At 40.0% G+C, this 20633-nt stretch overlaps 1 protein-coding gene across 5 annotated transcripts in view; it reads right to left on the reverse strand.

Moving 5' to 3' along the window:
• Positions 1-112: 112 nt before the first annotated feature.
• cfap74 (cilia and flagella associated protein 74) overlaps positions 113-20633 on the reverse strand; it is a 37184-nt gene continuing 16663 nt past the window's right edge. For 4 of the 5 annotated variants that reach the window (XM_085928749.1, XM_085928739.1, XM_085928757.1 and 1 more), the window contains exons 22-39: positions 19555-19683; positions 15322-15409; positions 13877-14050; positions 13312-13445; positions 12989-13238; positions 12182-12307; positions 11972-12093; positions 11615-11749; positions 11411-11523; positions 11274-11329; positions 10795-10914; positions 10502-10657; positions 10113-10251; positions 9617-9771; positions 8935-9067; positions 7482-7600; positions 6928-7062; positions 113-6747 (exon numbers count right to left, since the gene is read on the reverse strand). In XM_085928749.1, coding sequence (XP_085784875.1) covers positions 6643-6747; positions 6928-7062; positions 7482-7600; positions 8935-9067; positions 9617-9771; positions 10113-10251; positions 10502-10657; positions 10795-10914; positions 11274-11329; positions 11411-11523; positions 11615-11749; positions 11972-12093; positions 12182-12307; positions 12989-13238; positions 13312-13445; positions 13877-14050; positions 15322-15409; positions 19555-19683 — 2389 coding nt within the window. In that variant the 3' untranslated portion in view covers positions 113-6642. Of the gene's footprint in view, positions 6748-6927; positions 7063-7481; positions 7601-8934; positions 9068-9616; positions 9772-10112; positions 10252-10501; positions 10658-10760; positions 10915-11273; positions 11330-11410; positions 11524-11614; positions 11750-11971; positions 12094-12181; positions 12308-12988; positions 13239-13311; positions 13446-13876; positions 14051-15321; positions 15410-19554; positions 19684-20633 lie in introns of those variants that run through there. The other variant, XM_085928765.1, reaches the window with a different exon arrangement.

The following is a 20633-nucleotide window of genomic DNA, read 5'->3' on the forward strand; positions in this document are numbered from 1 at the left end:
CTCAGGAGGCGTCACAACGTACGGGCCAAGGGTCGGCGACCACTTCAAGAAATCAGGAAATACTACTATCTTTGCTTAATCCCGTCAGACAGGGTGGGCCAAAATCTTTTTATTACAACTTCACGTCTTATAATTAGGTCCATTCAACATTTTTTCATCTTGTATAGTCATAGGTGTTTCCAGCCAAGATTCAGGTTCCTAATGTCCTTCCCTTGTTTCTTTCTCAAATAAGGAAATGCCTACTTTTTGCCCACTCTATACAACTACAAAAACATTTTAAATATATTTAAATATAATTACCCCTCAAATAATAACATGTTGTACAGTATAGCATACACAAACTGCACACTTCATGACAAAATTGGCCCTGCCTGTTCCCTAACGAGTGCTACTTAGTGTTGCATATTTTCTCAATAATCAGCCGTGTCAAAATTCTGTTATTTTAAAATCGATTTGAGCTTGGTAAATTAGATTAACAACTAATCAATAATCAAAATGATTTTGATCATGATTAATCATTTTCAGCCAGTGTTTAAAGGTGATCTTTGGAATTTAAAGCAAGACTTGAATATTCATTCACTCCCCCACACACACAAAGCATATTTATGAGCACTGTACAAATGTACACGTAAAAGCGCTATTCTAAACAGCAGCTGCCTCATTGCTAGCAAGACTTGGTTTGCCTTAAAAGCTGTTCAGTTACTTCAATTTTTTCTTACTTTTGTCACTTGAGTCACTGAGCAAGTGAGGGCCTAAAGATTTGCAAGTGCGTGAGCATGTAGCAAATGTTTTTTTTTTGTCAGGGTTATTCAATGTCGTACACACTTACAAAGATGTTCACAAACAGTTTGAATAATTGCAACCATTTTTCTTGTTGGTTACAAAGATGTTCACAAACACTTTAAATAATTGCAATCATTTTCTTGTTGCTATCAAAATTTGAACCAATTCAAAATTTCATGACAAGATAAACTACTTGAGCCCATTAAAAATGTTGGCGACCATTTCCGACCTTGAATGAACCCTGATGGGGAAAAAAACATTTGCTATATGCACCCACACCTCATTGTGATACGGCTTTAACCAAAACACTATACAGTCATCCCTCCTACTTCGCGGCTTCAACTATCGCGGCTTCGCTGTATCGCGGGTTTTCAAAAATAAATTAATAATTTTATCGCACAAATTTCATCATTTCACGAGGTTTCGCGGCCACTTGAGTTTCTTCATTTTCCTTTAATAATGATAGCTTATGTTTAAAAGTCGTTTTCTTGTTTTGAAATGAATAAATTAAAGAGTCAGTACAGTATACTTTATCGTCACATGTGACTTCAGGGCGTTCTCTCTGTTGTATATTTAGATGTTGTATATTTTGGACTAACTCATGTTCCGTAGTGGGAAAACCCCGGATGTGGGAGGGGGAGCTTCGGGGACGTTCAGTGTTGTGATGTACGGCCAGTGAACTGACTGTGATGAAAGGAATAAAGCAGTATCCATCACGTCGTTGTCCGAACCATGCTTGCTACATCAGAACCTGGAAAATAGTAAAGATATAACACTCTCCACCGGCGGTGGCCTTCATCTGGACATAGCAATACACTGTTAGTCTCGTCGCTAAGGCATGAATGCGGAGCGCACAGTCCATTGATATGAAAGTCCCCTAGCAGCGAGCTGGTTGATGTCAGCGATAAAAATAGAATATCTTCCAAGAATAGCTCAAAAAAATCTAGTTTCTATTTCGCGGAAATTCCCATTTCGCGGGTGGGTCTGGAACGTAACCCCCGCGAAGTAGGAGGGATTACTGTAATCCATCCAAGCAAAGCATATAAAACATATGACAAAAACTGTAAATGTCTCTTATAATCTAAAATTGTCCAGATCCTCTGATTTCATACTGTCAACAGTTAGTGCTCTTCACTTTCAGTATTCATTCATGAAAGCAGACTGATTTATCATTTGTATTCTTTGGGAAAAGTGGTTAAAATGTTTGCCAAATTTCATACAGATCTTCCAGATCAAAGCAGTTACTGAATCAATTTGTGTCAAATAATGGTAAATTGCATCACTAGTCGTGTACAAAACATGTCATTGAAATGCGGTCGAACCTGAAACTCGTACCCATTTGCATTAATCGGTAGCAAACAAAAAGTTGCTCTCAAGTTTCAAAAAGGCTCGTGAGAACAACATCCCACGCTCTTGTGCAAAACTGGCCTAATTTGTCTATGCGGTTTGGTTTCATTTAACAATTAAACAATACTAAATGATAAAACTCTGTTAATTAAGAGCAACCAGAAAAGTTGTATTTTGGTATAAACTAAATCCAATTATCCAATTTATCCCTATATGAATAGAAAAGCAATGGCACTTGCATGCTATCAGTATGTATCCACATACTGTATCGTAGTACAGTGGTACGAATCCAGCGTTATCAATTTCTCTGGCATTTCAGTTCAGTAAGAGCATATCTCACCATTCAGATGGACATGCACATATACCATGCAGGTCTGTAATATTTCTACACATTAGTGTGATTAGCACTGCTACACTAAAATTGTACATAACTGGCCATTCTGTGCAGTTTGAATGTTTTTCTGTACGTGTTGTTTCCTTTCATGATTTGTTTGTCAATGTGACATGGTGGAGAAAAGAGTCAGCTATCTGATTTACATGACCGCAACAACCGTAACTTCCAGTACTATCTCATTTGCAAGCCAGAACAGATGGTGTGGCATACATTTAACAATACACAGAAAGGTTAGTAGGTAGTGTTGATGAATGACTTACATTTTTGTGATTTTGTTTCCCTCTAAATTTTAATTGCAATACAAAATGTGAGCAAGCAATATATTAGCGAGACGTTAATCTGTATTACAATGAATGAGACATAAATGCCTTGGCTTTAAACACTTTTAGTTAATTTACTTCTTTTAACACTATGGCAACTTTACAAAACTCTACCAAAACAAGTGTGTCATAAACATGAGTGAGCAAATCATAAATCAGATTAAATCTGCTGCTTTATTTTAAAATGTTGGTAAAACATTTGAATCTGAAAATTCTGCCCCGGTGTTTGGTTTTACTTCCTGCGCATGTTTGTAGAATGGAGACAGAGACCCTTGAGTCATTTTGACCTGTCGTGCTCCTAGGAGAGTTAATATTGTATTCTGAGTTAAAGCGGTACTTGGGGAGATGTTGTCTTTCGGTCGTGTCTTAGTCCAGTGGGGAATGGCAACTCAAGTACGACCAGCTCTGTCTGGTTATGATGTCTATTGAGGTGTGCCAAAGCCCAGTCCTTAAATTGTGAGAACTGCAGTCTTGTGATGTAATTTTAGATGCATATTGTCATACTAACATGTTGGGGAGTTTTCATGATTTGGCACATTCCCAAAACATGCATTTTAGGTTAAATGGAGACTAAATTGTGCTCTAGTGTGAAGAGTGGTTTATTATACGTGTCCTGCTAATGGCTGGCAACCAGTCCAGGGGATAGCACACCTGGGATAGGATCCAGCTCACCTGAGATTTGGCTGATTTGGGTGGTATCGCCCTTTCTTTGCACTTTGTTTGTGGTTCTTGCAGGCTTTGTCTAAAATTTACTTTACTGTTCCTAAATGTGCCTCACACTTTATTTTGTATCCATTGATAAATTATAGCATTTAACAATGACAAAGTAAAAATCTTCCATAACTGCAGTAGTAGTCTAAAATGCACAAGGTTAATGGAAAAGCTGAAATACCTTGTCATAATAATGTGAATGTATACCCATGGAAGTTTGTTTTGTGCTAACCACTAATTTATGGAGCATTGTGTGCACATAAGCACCTTCTAATCAAGTCCCTGATCAAACCATGAGTTGGAAACACTAACCCAGTGTGTGTTTGCTTGTCATGCAGAGTCCCTGGGTGTGAGTTTCCATTGGGAGTCATCTGGCCGAGGTTACTGCTACTGAGATTTAGTTGCCCCTGGATACGCTCCCTCCAGTCTACATGCATGTGTTGTGAAGCTGCTTAAGATGGGCTTCAGGCCACTCAGGGGACAAGTTTATCGTCAGAATTGACACTTTTGATGAGTCGAATGCAAAGAAAGAAGAAAAAAAACAAACATTTGACCATTTAAGAAAACATGCATCCACTCACATATGCAATAGTAATCCAATAATGCAATACAGGCAGTATGCTGAGCACACGCATGCACTTACAACATAAGCGTATTTAAACCATGGCCGGCTTTGGGTAAATTGAACATGTCTTTGCTGAAGGTGAGTTGAAGTGATGTGGGCATTTTTCCATATGGTGGCATGTTTGGGTCTTGTCGCTCAAACACCAACTGCATCAAGCAGGCCTTTTAAACTACATTTACAGGAATAGTTAAAAGAAGTAAATCAGTGGACCCCCAACCACTGGTTACCACGGCGACAGGTTATAATAACACACACAAAGAAAAATATGCAGGGAGCAGCTCTCCAATGAGCCAATGATGCCTTCAAAACGCCAACAAACGCCAATGCCTTGAGAGCGTCATACTTGGTGGCTAACCCGCATTGCTGAGATTAAAGGGGAAAGTCAATCCCCAAATATTTTTTTCCCAATCATATGTTGTATGTCCTCAATGGTCTAAACAGGGTTTTCTTATTAATGTTGTGTTTGTGGGATATGAGTTAAGCAGAAAAATCCACCTGATTTTATCAGTCTCAGGGGGCGGTCATTCTGTCACTTGCTGTCGACTGAAAATGACATCAACGTTGCCAGGTCTCAGTTCTCAACAGATCATGTTTGATCAATTTACTGAAGCTGAGCCGTGAAAAATTATATGCATAATAATAAATTATATGTTTAAATGGGTTTGTATCAATACTAGGGTATTTCTTTATTGTGGATTTCACTTACTGCTGAGGTGGTCTGGAACGAAACCACCGTGATGGAGGGGGGATTACTGTACTTGGATTAATTTTAGGGGTTCGAAAGGTTTCATCTCCCCCATAAATGGACAATACACGCCTTTGATTTATTGCATATGTATTTTCTAATATTAATCCAGTGGGTGTTCAACATACAGACACACCACAGTCAGAGGTAATAAGTAGCATCATCGCTTAGCATTAGCGATAAGAGATCACAGCAAAGATTAGATTAGAAAAAGTGGCAAAATAACCCCGCCAGTATTTGTCTAATATGATGTTGCACACGCTTCGTAAAAGCCATTGACATTACACGAGGCTAAGCTCATAATGACCTTGCCTTTTATAGGCAGGTTGGACTGCATTAATCTGCTTTAGAATAATCGCCTACAATCTGTGATAACTGCTTACTACATGTATCTGAGAAGAGGCAACAGAGGTCAATGGACTCCTCTGAGCCATTGCTGACATCTGCTGTTCACATGTATAAACCAGAGGGGCATTTTGTGATGGCTATGTGGAATTCATTGGGGCCATTTATGGGTTTTGTCAGTAGGATTGAGATAAGGGCTTTTTGATGGCACAAAAAAGACCAACAACAACTATGTTATTTTAATTAGGCCACTTTGTAATCAGTTACTCAAAAAATAAAACAAAAATGTTCCTACATAGTTGTTGCAGAAGACTTAAGAAGCGCTTATCTACACCCAAAATGTTTTAAAAAGCTAACATTGATGCTAACTGAGATGTCGATCAACCAATAGGCAAATAGTTTAACCCAAGAAAAATTTAGTATCCGTCTGCCTAACATTTCTTTCATTTCATTTCTTTCAAAAACGATTACTATAAAAGTAAATATAAATATAACAAACATAGAAAAATAAATAGCAAAATGAATGTGTAAACACAAAAATATATACATTTAATTAAATATCAATGTATATAAATTTTAATGTGTTTTTATAGATATTTTTTCAATATTACTTTTATTCATCTTTTATTTTTGGCAGTTTTGGTCCTCGATAATGTCATTGAACCCAGAATAAAGCTTTTGGTTTGATTTTGGACTGCACACAGAAAATGCCATAAAGAGAGGCCAAGGCAGACACCAAGTCAAACATACAATATTTTTGTTGCAAGACCACAGTATTAAGCACTCAATGACTGTATGTTGTAACAATTTCCTTTTTCACAGCTGAAAAGAAATGCAGTTTGGGGCCAACGTTACACATGCATTGCCCTGCACAGTAAAACTAAGTGCACTAAGTGTTGAGTCAAGTTATTACCTCAGACAAATTTTCTGGAAGCAAGATGATACAAAGACTACTAAACTGATTTCCAAGATGCCATTACTTGGTACAAAGGATGAACATTATTTTTTTTTAATATAGTTTGGTCTGGATCTAGATAAAGATGCAGTGTTCAGGAATTTCCTACACATTTGTGGAAAAAAAAAGATAGCAACTTGTGATGCCTGCTGTGACTAAATTGTTCTAAAGGTTGTGCACATGATTAGATCCAACAGAAGAGCTACTTCATTTTTTACAATGATTTCTGAATGTTGATTATTTTTGTTTCAATTTGCAATTGTGTAGGATGACACTCCATGATATCTAGATTTGATTCCAATTTCTGGTGTAAAAACACAAGTTGGGCAGCATATTATGCTTTACCGCAGTTCTGACTTTCGCTTCACCTTCAAAAACCGAGCTACTTCTTTGAAAAAAAAAAAAAAATCCAAGGAATCAGTCCACATGAGTGGAGACTAAAGCCAAGAGGGTGACGCTGTACACACTCGTTTCATCACCTTTTAATGCGAGAGGCACACACATCTTCACCACTTCATTGGGCTGAAACACAAATTGTTTATATCATTACTACACAATTTTGCTAAATCTGCAGCAAAACTTTGAATTGTATTAACTTCACTTCGCTGTTGGATGATCACATATGTTGCATTTGTTGACACCACCCCTCTTTTTTGTTTTTATATTACATAACACAGAAGCAAAAAGTGAACATTTTCCTACCTTGTGTCCACTCTGCGGGGTCCAGGTGAGCTTGATGGTGCGCCTGGTGCCTGCCTCTACGTTGCCTTTGCTGGGATCCACATCGAAGCCCTTCTGCTGCAGAGATGCCATGTTGTCCCAGTTAAACTCACTCCCCTGAATGAGTTGATCCAAAAAAGCAATCAGGATACAATCAATGCATTGGCTTATTCTATCAAAAGCCAAAATGAAAATCCTCTTTTGTGCCAGAGTTTGGGTTTAGCCACAGGTCTTTTTTGGCACAGGTGCTTCTTTCTACTCAAGAGCAGGTTGGTTGAGTAGAAGCATCTGTAGCTAAAGCCAAAACCCGGCAAGGTTTACTTTCTGGCCAGGATTTCACACCTCTGTCAGATAGGAAGATTTGCCTGTCAATATTCCACAATTATTTAACTTTTAAAAGCATTAGACGTTTTGATGTATGCCTTAAATGCAGCTCCATCAGGCTAATAAGACAAGACAATTACAACAGTGAGGAAAATCGTAAAGACTCTTTCTAACACGATAAGTTTTGAAAAGTTTCATATCAGCTTCATTACCTTCTTTGTGGCCCGTATGCAGCCGACTTGCAGCTCTCTGACTGCGGGTCTGATGGTCCCCATGCTGTAGCTGGCCCGCAGGGTGACTAGTACAGGGATTTCCGTGTCCTCTGACTGTCCTGGTGAGGAAGTGCATGAAATTTTACCTTTCCCTGAAGTTGCGTAGAGCCAACTAAAGAATATACCAGCTGCTACAATAAACATCAATTGTGGTATTTGCATATACAATTTGCATGAACAATGTTCTTTGTCTCCTTTATGAGGCTTGCTGTGAAATGTAATTGAACATCATTGCATTGATATCCAAAGAGTAGCATATGTCCATGCACACCATTAATCGTTTCGGGGGCATATTCTCCTGTTTGAGTCGGAAAAATTGTGCTGCTGTGCTGAAAATGTGTCCCTACTATATTACAATGACAGCCTTATTATCTTAGAAATTGGTGGGGAAAAAGGATCGGCGCTATCCATCCATCCATTTTCCGAACCGCTTTGTCCCCACGGGGGTCGCGGGCGTGCTGGGGCCTATCCCAGGCGTCATCGGGCAGTAGGCAGGGGACACCCTGAACTGGTTGCCAGCCAATCGCAGGGCACACAGAGACGAACAACCATCCGCACTCACACCTATGGACAATTTAGAGTGCTCAATCGGCCTATCAAGCATGTTTTTGGGATGTGGGAGGAAACCAGAGTGCCCGGAGAAAACCCACGCAGACACGGGAAGAACATGCAAACTCCACTCAGGGAGGGCCGGAGGTGGAATCGAACCCACACCCTCCTAACTGTGAGGCGGACGTGCTACCCAGTGTGCACCGAGCCGCCCGGATCAGCACTAGCTGACCCTATTTTTTTCTTCGGATGTGAGGCGCATTTAACTGACAGAACGCTGACAAATATAGTGACAATCATCATCATCATCGTAATATAGTTCTTTTTGTATTTAGATTGTTTTTTATGCGCACATTGTGTTGCTTAGCAACCTGGTCAACACTCAACTTGCACCTTCTCTTCGGCGTTCAGTTAGATATGAGCAAGGTATTGCTTGTACAGGACTGTATTGAATTTATTAAAAAGCTAATGTAAAAACCCCAAAAAGTAGCTTGTTGATAAGATGTGCACACTGGTAAAGATCAGTATAAGTGCTCATATTCACATTTAGAGGCTGACTACTTTCCAAATGAAGCTTTACAGAATTCATTTTATATGAGAACTCCACAATCGGGAAACTAGGTCAAACCCTAGCTTTCACCGAATCAGGCCTTTTTGGTGGTCAAACTTATGTTTCCAAGGTCAGATAAGGTGAATCAGAAGTCTGGCCGGAAGAATAGCGGCACCTTGAAAGAGTGCCAACAATTTGACTTCAGCGCAAAAGGGAGAATATGCCCCCTAATGTATTTTTATAATTATAGGCCGAGAACAGCAGAGATGAAAGCAGGAGATTACGTATATATACCTTCGAGCTGAGTTTGACTGGTAATTAGTGGCGGAAGAAGGGATTCGATAGGAACTGTCAATGGATCTCCTCCACACAGATACATATTGTGTGACGACGCTGCGCCTTTCAGATCCAGTACGCATAGTTTTCTCTGGCAGACAGAAACAGAACCACACTTTATTTGGTGCAAGCTGTCAAAATGCCAGGGTTCTCAAAATGGAGCACAGAAGACCCCCAGGGATCCAAGAGCCGTAGCTTGAGGGTATACTAAATAATTTGTAATACATTATTCTGTTGTATCATTTTTTTAAATAATGCACATATGGACACCAGCATGTGAATTAAATAGTAAACAACTAGTCACTTTATTCATGAAATAATTCACTGAATTTTAAGATAAGGCGAAAGATAAACATTTAAGTGGATCACCTCACCACACAGCGAAAATCTGCTATTAACTGATAGCCACTAAAATTGTCATTTCAAACATGCAAAACAAAAAAAGTAAATAAGTGGAGGTTTTGGTGAATAAGCAACCCATAGAAACCAAAAATATTTTTAAATAGGTGAATGAGCAAATGCTTAACTGCTAATACGGTATGTTTAAAAATACATCATATTTAGGTTACACATGGTAGTTACAGTAAAGATTTTTCCCTTCAAACTGATCTTGTGGCCTTTGTGTGTTGCTTTTACAGACCTTATTGACAAGCTCAATGGTGAGTTGATCAGAATAGTTGACAGAAGGGTGATCAGGGTGAAATGTGACTACAACGTCCTGGCTTTGTCTTGCGGCAATGCTTCCCTCCACTGGCAGAACACTGAAAACACTAAGCCCATTGTAGTTCTGCGTCCCTGCACATAGTCCAACAAAATGCATGTTTTTACCACTGCTGCTGGCTGTTTTTCAACTTATCACAGCTTACACAATGTATATTTATACTACTGCGTTTAGCACTGCTATATCTGCTCGTTTTACTGATACAGAAGGCTGATTGTAAAACACGTGATTACCACATTTGTTGACCACAATTACAACAGATTGGCATTTACAAGAAAATCATTACTTCTTTGTCTCATGAAGTAATTTCACGCAGAAAAACGGAATGTCAGTATGCGATTGTGTATACCAGTTTCCATGCACAACCTTTCGCTTCTTCATCTGTCTTCCGCATGCTAACTACTGTCCTACTTACCTACAACAGGCTGAATCTTGGAGTCCGTGTAACCACCCAAGAGGAGGGCCACGCCTTCATCGGCACCCTGACTCTTGGAGGGCGAAAGGCTGTACAACATTGCCTTAAATCCCACTGCAACAGCCGAGCTGTTCTGGAGCTACAAGTTGTCACAGCGACAGACAACCTTACAAAACCTTACAGTTGTGGCATTCAAAGTCGTTATGCAGACTGTGCAAGGCAAACATCAAAAGAACCTACTTATCCAAAATACCATTTGGTTAGACATTACCAGCAAGACGATTAAAGGAGTAACCCATTTCAGTTTCACACGTTTATTTTATGACCATCAAAATGGAAATTCAGTGGGATAAATCTTAGTTTGTGCCGATGTAAATATGCTGGCTCACCTTCAGGACATGTGAGATGCTCTCCTTCTCCAGCACATAACCAAAGTCCAAGAGCCCTCCAGGGTGGGAGGAGGTGATGGCCGGCACCACGCCCTCCCCACGCAGAGTCACAGCCAGGGTCATCTTCTGACAACGCACCTCCAAAGTCTCACAGTACTAACAATCAGGGGACCAGATTAGATTCGGCTCAACATATAAATCATTCCATAGAAAGACAACTGTGCTTAATTCACATTAATCAACTGTGCAAATGACTGACCCAGCAATGAGCAGCTGTAATTTAAATGCGGCACCTTTTTCTCCATCGTAGGACAGAAGGCCAACACCAAGGTGTGTTGCTCTCCGGGTCCTATCCCTCTGAGAGCGTTAAGAAGTAAAAAGGGTCCATATATATCCAGCAATGATGACCTCAACTTGAAAACAAGCACAAAATTGTGGTGACATGATAACAGTGTTTACGTCTCAACACCAGGAGTTTAAGATTGACGATACTATTTCTGAAAAATATGCATATTTAGTCAGTAGCCCAGTAGCCAGTGATACAAATCTAAATAATAATAGAAAAATGAATACATATTTGTCATAAGGATTTCATATTTCTTTTTATATATAAAGTCTGGTGTGTTGAATATATGCGTAATACTACTAACACTGCTACTACTATTGATGATAATGCACTGTTTTGTGTGCCTGTTAGAAGGATATAAATCATAAAACTGTGTAAAGTATCATTAAGAAAAATGATATTCAATGGTTGACCATGAAAAGCTACCTCTAGAGATTCCGCCGAAATGTTCTTGACAGAAAATCTTTTTGTCACTCTCTCTCCTAAAAATCAGAGGCCGAAAAACATGGATGAAGTTCAGTGCACAACTACACAGGCCTGACACATGGGCATTTTGTCCTCACCTACTGCCACTTGCTGGAAATCCAAGGCATAATTTCTAATATTGCTGGATACCACCACTAGAGGGGGCTGTACAGCAGGGCACTGGAGCTTTAAGTAGACTGTATTGAGAGGACTGTTGACATGATGGATGGGAGATATAAAAGCGTTACTTGTAAAATGCTTGGCGATGTCACAAACCTTGGACGCTATTTCTTTATTTTTACCTCCACGTTGGCTGAGCTTGCCTGTCCTCCTCTGGAGGGTCACCATCTGACACAAAACATGGGATGGTGTACTCACTGTAGCGTGAGGTGAAGGAGTGCAGCAGAGATGCCCTAGCTTCCTCAAACCTCTGACCTCTAGGAAAATAAATTTCAGCACAAATACATCAAGGAAGATGAGATTGATTTATGGTGAGCTTTATAAATTTATGAATTAACAGCCAATTTAGACCCTCAAATTGTAGGGCCTATTTTGACAACGTGACCAAGTTGGAGACTTGGCCAAGCACTTCCCAGATGTGTAAGATGGTTCTTTTAAAAGTAATTAATTCAACATACTTTGGTAGAAGACACTCTTACCCTGCATCGATGTTGTCGGTCAGTGACGTTTCTATTGGGCTTGCAGTTTTGGCAGAAAACTTTGATAATTTGCTGCTCTTGGAGAGTTTCTTCCCTTTGCTGGGCTCCACCTCCCGTTTCGCCTTTTGAAACATCAGGAATATGAATGTCATTATGGACATTGAAGTGAACCAAATATCAATGAGGTAGCACATGCGAGTGAACTTGCACCTCTTCTTCAAGTAATTTTTTAATGTCTGCTTCATTGGTCTGCTTGGCTCTGAGGAGACGCAAGGCCTCTTCCTTGATATTGCGGACTTCAAGTTTGGGATTAAATGTGACCAGGACCAAACACCTCTGGAGTGCAGGAACAAGAAGACAAACACTGGTTAATATTGTTGCATGATTACAATTATTTATTTTTAAAAAAAGTAATTGCTTCCGGTGGTGAGTCAATAATCTTAGGCAATTTTGCCAAATAATATGTAGGCACATATATTTTGAAACTCCATTTTCTACAGCACGTCCTTCCTTATTGTTGTGGGTGAGGTGTAGCCTATCCAAGCTGTCTTTGGGGTGTGAAGCTGGTAACAAACTAAAGCGCATTCCGACGCCACATGAAGTCTTGAGCTAAAATTGGAAACCTGAACCTCAGAACTGTGAGACAGGCATTCTGTTCTGCCTGTATTTTGGGAAAGATGTTCACTTCTGTCACAATTCCAGTAGAGGGAGTTCTAACCCCAAAGAAGAGTCATACCCAATGACCTAGCACAGTCCTTGTGGTGTACTAATTTGAGCATGAGCGTGTATCTGTTTTTGGAATTCTATTAATTTATTGACATCAAAAAATATAAAAAGAGATAAAACTAGGTGGTGCAAGAATAACAGAAATGAAAAGTGAAATTCAGAGGACTACACAAGCTAACACTAATAAAAAATATGTCACCACTGAATCAAGTCCGGGTACTGATATCTTACTGCATAGAAAATGCCCGTTAAATGTCATCCTTAACTTGAAGGAGGTGCTCCTCCCCTCACCTTGCCAGGTAGCAGGCGTCCTGTGGCTGGAGTGATACTGATGCTGGAGTCTTGAGGTGGGGTGAAGGAAAACAGCAAGGCCCCAGCAGAGGGTCGTTGTTTGGACTGGTTTGGGACAGTTTGGTTATAGGTGAGGTAAAGGAGAGCGGTGGACTGATCGCCAACTGCCGTGGGTCCAAACTGCACCAGGGAATGGGAGAGCGCCAACGTAGGGCAGACACCCATGGCACGGCAAGCCAGGGGAAAAACTCTGAAGACAGTTACAAATGGATATAATTTTATCATCCATTAGGTGACCTTACAATAGAGGGTTAGAATGTCACCTGTTGATTCCTGATTTGCAGCTCAGATGGAAACGGTACTCTTTTGCTTTGCTAGCGCTAAAAATGATATCAATCTCCAGTGTTTCTTGCGGGAGAAGCGTGCCGAAGCCATCATTAGGTTGAACGTCAACAAACTGTAGAGACAGCAGAATATAAAGTGCACAGAATCGATCAATGATTTAGAGACTGTTTTAAATTCAAAATTTTCCACATTCTTTGGATTTCAGCTTGTCAACAATTTAGATTCTCCATGAAAGTAGATGTGCGTTGAATAAAATAAAACCTTTGCATTTACTTGGCAAACCAATTGTCAGCATATTCGCCAAGTTTCCTAAATGTTACAAACGGAAAACAGTAACTGAATCATAATTATTTCAAATTATTAGTCCAGACAACAGAAATTAAGGTTCTGTTTTTGAATAAAGGGACAGAAATAAAAACATGTGTTTCTTCCGTTGTAATCGTAGGTTGAGGCCCTAAATAATTTTCAGACCAATTACGAAGTAAAATTGGATCATTATCCACAGCACATGATAGAGCATTAATTGGGCATCACAGGTCTCACCTCTGGCAGGCCAACAAAACCAAACTCTTGAGGTAGAAGTGACATGTTGGTCAGGCGTACACTGCTTTTGAATGATTGGTAAATAGAACAATAGCCAAAATCAACCTCGCTCTGGCCAAACTTCAAGTCGGACGAAGTCACAATGGCTTGGACCGTGTAAATGACAGGCTGCACCTGAAAACATCAACATTAACTGTTATAAACTCGAACCGCTTTTGAAGTTCATCTGATATACAGTATAGAAAGTATTAAGACACCTTAACAAGTTTGTTGGGATTTCAATATTTTACGTTTTTTTTGGGGATATACCGTATTTCTTCATACAATATAATTTTTTTTTATCCTTCTCAAATAGTGCTAAGCCTCTATTAGAATGGAGAGCACTATTGTAGTATGATGTTGTACATATAATTAGAAGAGATTTTGAACTTAAATCATTTGGGTTACTATAGATAAACAAATATGCATTCTAATAATTGGTAGTACAGTCCCTGTCACTCACTGAAGGCTAAATATCAGCCATTATTGTTTTTGTCTGGAAACTCTTTGGTTGTTCTAACACTAATGCCCCCCCACACACACACATCCACCCACTCCACTACAGTGTTGACAAATTTCTCCCTGGGATCATTTAAGCAATCTGGAGAGAGATCTTTTTTTGCACGAGTACTTTCTATAACAAAAACATTGCATGAACTCCAAGTAGTGTGCGCTGTGGTGAAGACATCTGGGAGGCGCCCACTTGAGGTGTGGCGTTCTTTCATTCAAGTGGACGTCGTGTATTTAAGTGGTGGCAAAACAGGAATCTGAATCATCATGTCTTGCCATTATCATGTCACCACAGCCTTGGCATAGAATTCATACCCCACCAATCTTAATGTCCATCTTATTTTACAAATATCAGATATGAAATGGTGGCGGCTATACTGGTTTGTGACCTTAAAACAATGGACGTGCGTTTGTTTGTGTGTGCATGTTTTAGTGCCAGAAGCTTAGGGCTTGTAGGCAACACATTTGGTGCACCACAGGAACATCCTGGCCTTGTCTTTGGCTCCTTGTCAGGGCTTTGCCTCCCTTTTGTGTTCATGAAGGGAGAGGCAATAATGGCCAGAGAAAAATGGAGGGAGGTAACAATTCGGCTAGAAGAAAAATATAACTGGACACAGTGCTATATCAATGTTTAAGTACCTTCATTGCATTTTAGAATCCTGGCTTCAGTTGAGACATTTTCCTTAAGACAATGTAGAACAACCTTTATGCTTGGCTTGTTACCACCCATGAAGCAACTGGGCCTTGGGGGTATGAGATAATTTTAGCTAAAGAGCTAAATAGGTTACAACCCCCAATGGCTCAGCTTGTATTTGAAATAAGGCAAAGATGTTTCCAGAATCACATGGAGACTTAAAACAGACTGTGCATATTACTCCAGTACGCAAAACACAAACCTGCCCAGCAACCTGCACTGTCATTGGAACCTCCAATACGCCAGTCGCACTGTCAAAATACTTGCCAGCATCTTGGGGTAAGGTGTTTCTGGGAGACAAGAAGAGAGTAAATATATTGTTCCATTTACAAATTTCCTCATCATAGCAAAACACACAAGACTCATCATATTTTGCAAAACTCAGTGAGCATTGGAAGGATCCGTCCGTCCCTCCGTCCCTCCGCCCGCCCGCACGTCCGTCCGTCCGTCCGTCCGTCCGTCCGTCCATCCATCCATCCATCCATCCATCCATCCATCCATCCATCCATCCATCCGTAAGAATATTTTGTTTACCTTAATGAAAAAAAGTACAACACAGCCATCAGTTTGGGTCATGTTTGATGACAAAAGTTAAAAGCCACAAGCGACCGAGCTTTTCAAAGCAAGATAAGGATTCAGACCCAGAAGACCCATTATTTTACTTTAACCCACAACTGTGGGATCAGCTCGCCAGGGAAAGCAGGAGAGACACGCAGAGCACGCCTCCACACTGCTGTAGGTTGTAGCCATGGTGATGGGAGACATAAATATGATTCAAAGAGACCCACTAGTTATGCACATGTAAAGTCCCAGTCCCTCAATATCCCTCACAACCAAGAGCTACTTGCTTAACGAATATAAGCGTCGACTCAACATGGATGTAAAAGGGAGCTGCAAATCATCGTAATCATGTGTTCAAATGTCAAATCCAGTTCCAAATATAGATCTAACGCCTCTCACTTTTTCTCTTAAGAAGCTGGCCGCTCTTTCGACAACCTGCCTCCTCCTGTTTTCCACCCCTTCTCTTAATTTAGGATGAAGGTTTGAGAGCTAATGCTCCAGATGTCAGTTGGTTTCTTCGCCAAATGCTTTACAGGCAAGCCCTGTCATCAGGAAAGCTGTCATATTCAGGGTTTGAGGACAGGCATGAATATTACAGTTCAAAATGTGTGGTTCTACTCTACGAATCTATGGTCGGGAGCAAGTAAATCAATCATTTCCTAAAATGTCTAAATGAAACGCTGGCATTAACAAAGGGGATCGATGAAAACTGAGTCGCTGTCGCCTGACCAATGAGTGCACAGGGTGTATTTAAGGAAGCACTCTGCTGCTGCTTGCTAATAGAATCGCTGCTGGAGAGTCACTCTTGAATTAGCTTGGCAGGCCCGAGTGGAAAAGCTTGGCGGGATGTCGCCGGGCCCATATGCTCTGGAGAATTCTGTAGATGGATGAAGTTTGATTTGTCAGCGTCCTGTACAGATTGATGTGTTCTTTTTCCATGTGGCCAGATTATCCACAGTAGGATGCACAAATTATGTTTGTGGTTTATGGAAGCGGAAGCCAATGTGGAGTCAATATTTTTTGACCAACAAGTACTACGTTTCCAACATACTTGTGAGCGCTGAGCACTGTGCCTGCTCATGTACATGCAATGACATGCCACTGCAGCATGGACCCTGGCTCGGATTTGGCTTCACTGTTAAAAAGTGATTATAAAAAAAGAGTGCAACACGGATTAAGAAGCTTAGCGATATTTGATTTTGTACAGACAGATAAACAAAACACAATATGACCTCACAATGTATCTGCCAAACGATAGACAAGTGTGTTTGCTCACGTTTGTTCCTTAAAAGTGCTACTAATGGTGGACACAGCATTGGACTTTGCAGGGACCTGACCGTGCCCTTCACGTAATCTGTTGCAGCAAATCTGCAGGAAATCATCCTTGTAATCTCCCTTTTATCAGATGGAACCACAGCTGTAGGACACTCTTCTGAGATTAAGCCTAAAACCGCTGATTCAAGGGATACATTTCCAATGACTTTGCCATCGGGTTAACGCCAACAGAGACCGCGTCCTCCGAAGTCCGAGGACAGAGATGGCATTTGGAGGATCTTGATTCTGTGCTGGGTGAACCGTTTCTACAATTTTTAGTATGCTTCCCCAATCAAAGTGTCATTTAAGCAAGGGCTTTTAACACGTTAAGTTGGGCTGCTAATTATTATGAAGGGCATTGCATCAGCAAACTTTGGTTAAATAGTTTTAGTTTTCTGCTCAAATCTGTTCACCAACCAAGGCTCTTGGTCATTCATCACTTGAGTGAAACCATTAAAAAATATGCTTCCTTCTGTGTATGTTTCAATGAAAAATCATTCTCATACCATGACCAGGGTCACTAGCAAATTAACCGCTAACCTCGATATTATGGAGCGGGATTATGGAGAATATGAAACAATACCATGGATTTACAGGTGGGGGTGGATACGGGAGGCGCGTTTTGGATGGTGATTAATAAATGTGGAAAGAAGAGTGAAGGAAACCTGGTGGGTAGGCTGAAGTAAAACTGTGGACAGGAAGCAGAGGAAGAACCTGCAGGAAAGCTATGAGTCATTCTTGGTTCTAGATTTAACAGCATACTGAACAAGCGTGTGTGCCTGCGCGTGTGCGTGAAAGAGTGAACAAGAAGACTATGAGTGAAAGCAATGAGGAGCAACAAGGGTTTGAAATTTAAACATGCCTATGGGTAGGAAAGCTTGGCAGTTTAATTTTGAATAAAATACCACAAAAGCAACCTTCCAAAAATATGCACAGAAGCAGGCCACAGATGACGCATGCCGGAATGCTGATACGCTAGTCGTTTTTCCCTTCCATAATTTATATTGCGTGGTGGGGACTGCTGCGTAGTGGTTCTTTACCAATCACTGAAAATGCGAGTGTGTACGGTTGACTTAAGTGTTGTTTCTGGCGGCATATTTTAGTCTTAATTTTATTCTAGTCTTTGTGTCATGCTGTTAATTTGAAGGTTTTTTTTCTGTTTTAGTCATGTTCACACTCTTAAATAGACCAAAAGTTGACTAAAAATCTGAGAATGTATTATTTTAGTGAGAATTGTCGAGTTGAATCTATTTTCTGTTGACAACTGTAACACTAATTGTCTGTCTCTGTCTGTACATGCCCTGTTTACAAATCAATGGCGCAATCCACCTTTCATCTGAAGTAAACTGGGATAGGCTCATTATGACCATGGTGTCTGCAGATTGTCATGAATACAGAGCAGGTCCATTCGTATTTGGTCAATGACTACAGTAACAACAAATATATATAAGGAATATTCTTCAATGCCAAAGTCAATGAACTAATCTCAAGACAACAGAGCATTCCTTTCACCCCATCTGGCTGAAGTTTTACGTTTTTGATTTTACATTTTAGTTAAAATATTACAAATTTAAAATTACAATAAAATACAAATGTGTGGTCAAATTTCTTTTTATCTCGTTTTCCCCAAAACATTACAATATGATTTAGGCTAATACGGCTGACAAAATACACTTCTTCAGAAAAGAGTTGAGTGATTTATTTATTTGGGAGTGTCTTTATTCACATATAGAAACACATTTTCAGAAAAGATTGATTTTTTTTCAAGATGAGATCAGATTTGCTAAAAGAGTGATAAGGGAATCTTTGAGTGAATTGAAAGCGAGAGCTGTTGTGGAGAATAAGAATAAGAAAAACAAATTAAGGAGAAAAAAGAAGAAGGAATTGTTAGCACAGAGGTGAAAGGCGAAGTAAATACAATTCTGTGTGAGAGAATGGGAGAAGCCACAGCGAGGAGTTCAGAAGCAAACAGAGGACAGAGGGAGTAAGGAGGGGGTGGAGGGCGAGGCTTGTGCTCAACTTCGCGCATACAGCACCAGCAGCACGACTCGCACTCTAATCCTCACATTAAAACCTCTGCTGATTCACTAAAGTAGATTACTGCCATTTCCCCCACTTTCCCCTCCCACCTCGCTGCTCTGGAAAAGCCCCTAACTCTGTCATTGGAATATAATTTGGCATATTGTCATCCTAATCCGTAACTTCTGAGCTGTCAATACATTAAGGATGTTAAGATATGAAGAAAAAAAGAGTGGGAAGAAGAAAACAAACGCCTACATAGCGCGTGCATCCCATATTTGCCCTTGAGGTCTCCCGGTCGATCTCTTGGCATTCACTACTGCGCTCAAATCTTATCGTGTGTGATTAGTAGTACTAAGTGTGCTTTTTAACAAATTTACTTCTTTGAAATTACAGCCTATTGTGTCTGGGTTACGGCATGTGTGCAAGTCCTTTTCTCCAACCTTTTGGAAAAGATTAACATTAACCGCCTTGGAATAAAATGAAAATGTGACTATTGCCACTCCAGTGATTCCATTATGGCTGCGTCCACACGTCATACCTTGGCACAAACTTGAGGTGAGCAGTGAAGCTTGACTGAGCCTGGAGAAAGCCTGTCCTTGGTATGATCTCCATGTGTTTCCTCATCTCCGGCCACAGGTCAAAAGTAAGCTTCAAGGCTGTGCTGGTGCTAACATGGAAAACAGACAGAGGATTAACATAGGCCTGACAACTGAAAGATCATGTACTATATATGTATTGTATGTAATATAAAGTAAAAACAACAACACTCCAGCCTCTAGCGTTTTACGCAAACACACGTTTTTTAAGTATATATTATGATTTATGCATCAGTTATGGAGATGGACAAATAGATCTAATGATCCAAAGCATACCACTTCATGTGTCAACCAGTGTTATGAAAAGGACATGTATAGCTGCTGATGCAATGGATTCACAGGTGTTTAAGATACGTTACAATACTTCTGCTACTATTCATTTTAAACAAGCAGCTCTTTAAAGGTTATTTCCCCCCAAATAGTATGGGCATTGGACAGGTAACCATTAAGGCAAATTAACCTTTGGTTTAGAAAAACGCCAACTGAAATACATCACATACACTAGAAATATGGCTTACCTGGCGACATTGAGATGTTTGATTTTCTGTGGCAACAATAACAAAAATACACACAGTATATTATGTATACTACCGTTCAAAGGTTTGGGGTCACTTTGAAATGTCCTTAGTTTTAAAAAAAACTCTAGTTTTAAAAAAAATCTGTCTCATTTTTTTCCAATGAGGGTAACAATAAAATAACCAGGAATACACTCTATACCTTGTGAATGTGGTAAATGACTACTCTACCTGCAAATGTCTGATTTTTAATGCAATATCTACATAAAGACCTATTTTCAGCAATCATCACTCCAGTATTCTAATGCTCCATTGGGTTTGCTAATTGTGTCAAAAGGCTAATGGATGATTAGAAAACCCTTGTGCAAATTTTTGTTCTCGTGGAATACACTAAATTGCTTGGGTGACCCCAAACCTTTGGATGGTAATGTATAGTGCTTTGCTAAATGGAATCAAATTTCAACACACATCTCAGTATGAGGCAATTTCTGATGCAGACACAAGCA

Source organism: Syngnathus leptorhynchus, chromosome 1 (assembly GCF_054491065.1).
Source record: "Syngnathus leptorhynchus isolate UIUO chromosome 1, UIUO_Slep, whole genome shotgun sequence".
Taxonomy (NCBI): domain Eukaryota; kingdom Metazoa; phylum Chordata; class Actinopteri; order Syngnathiformes; family Syngnathidae; genus Syngnathus; species Syngnathus leptorhynchus.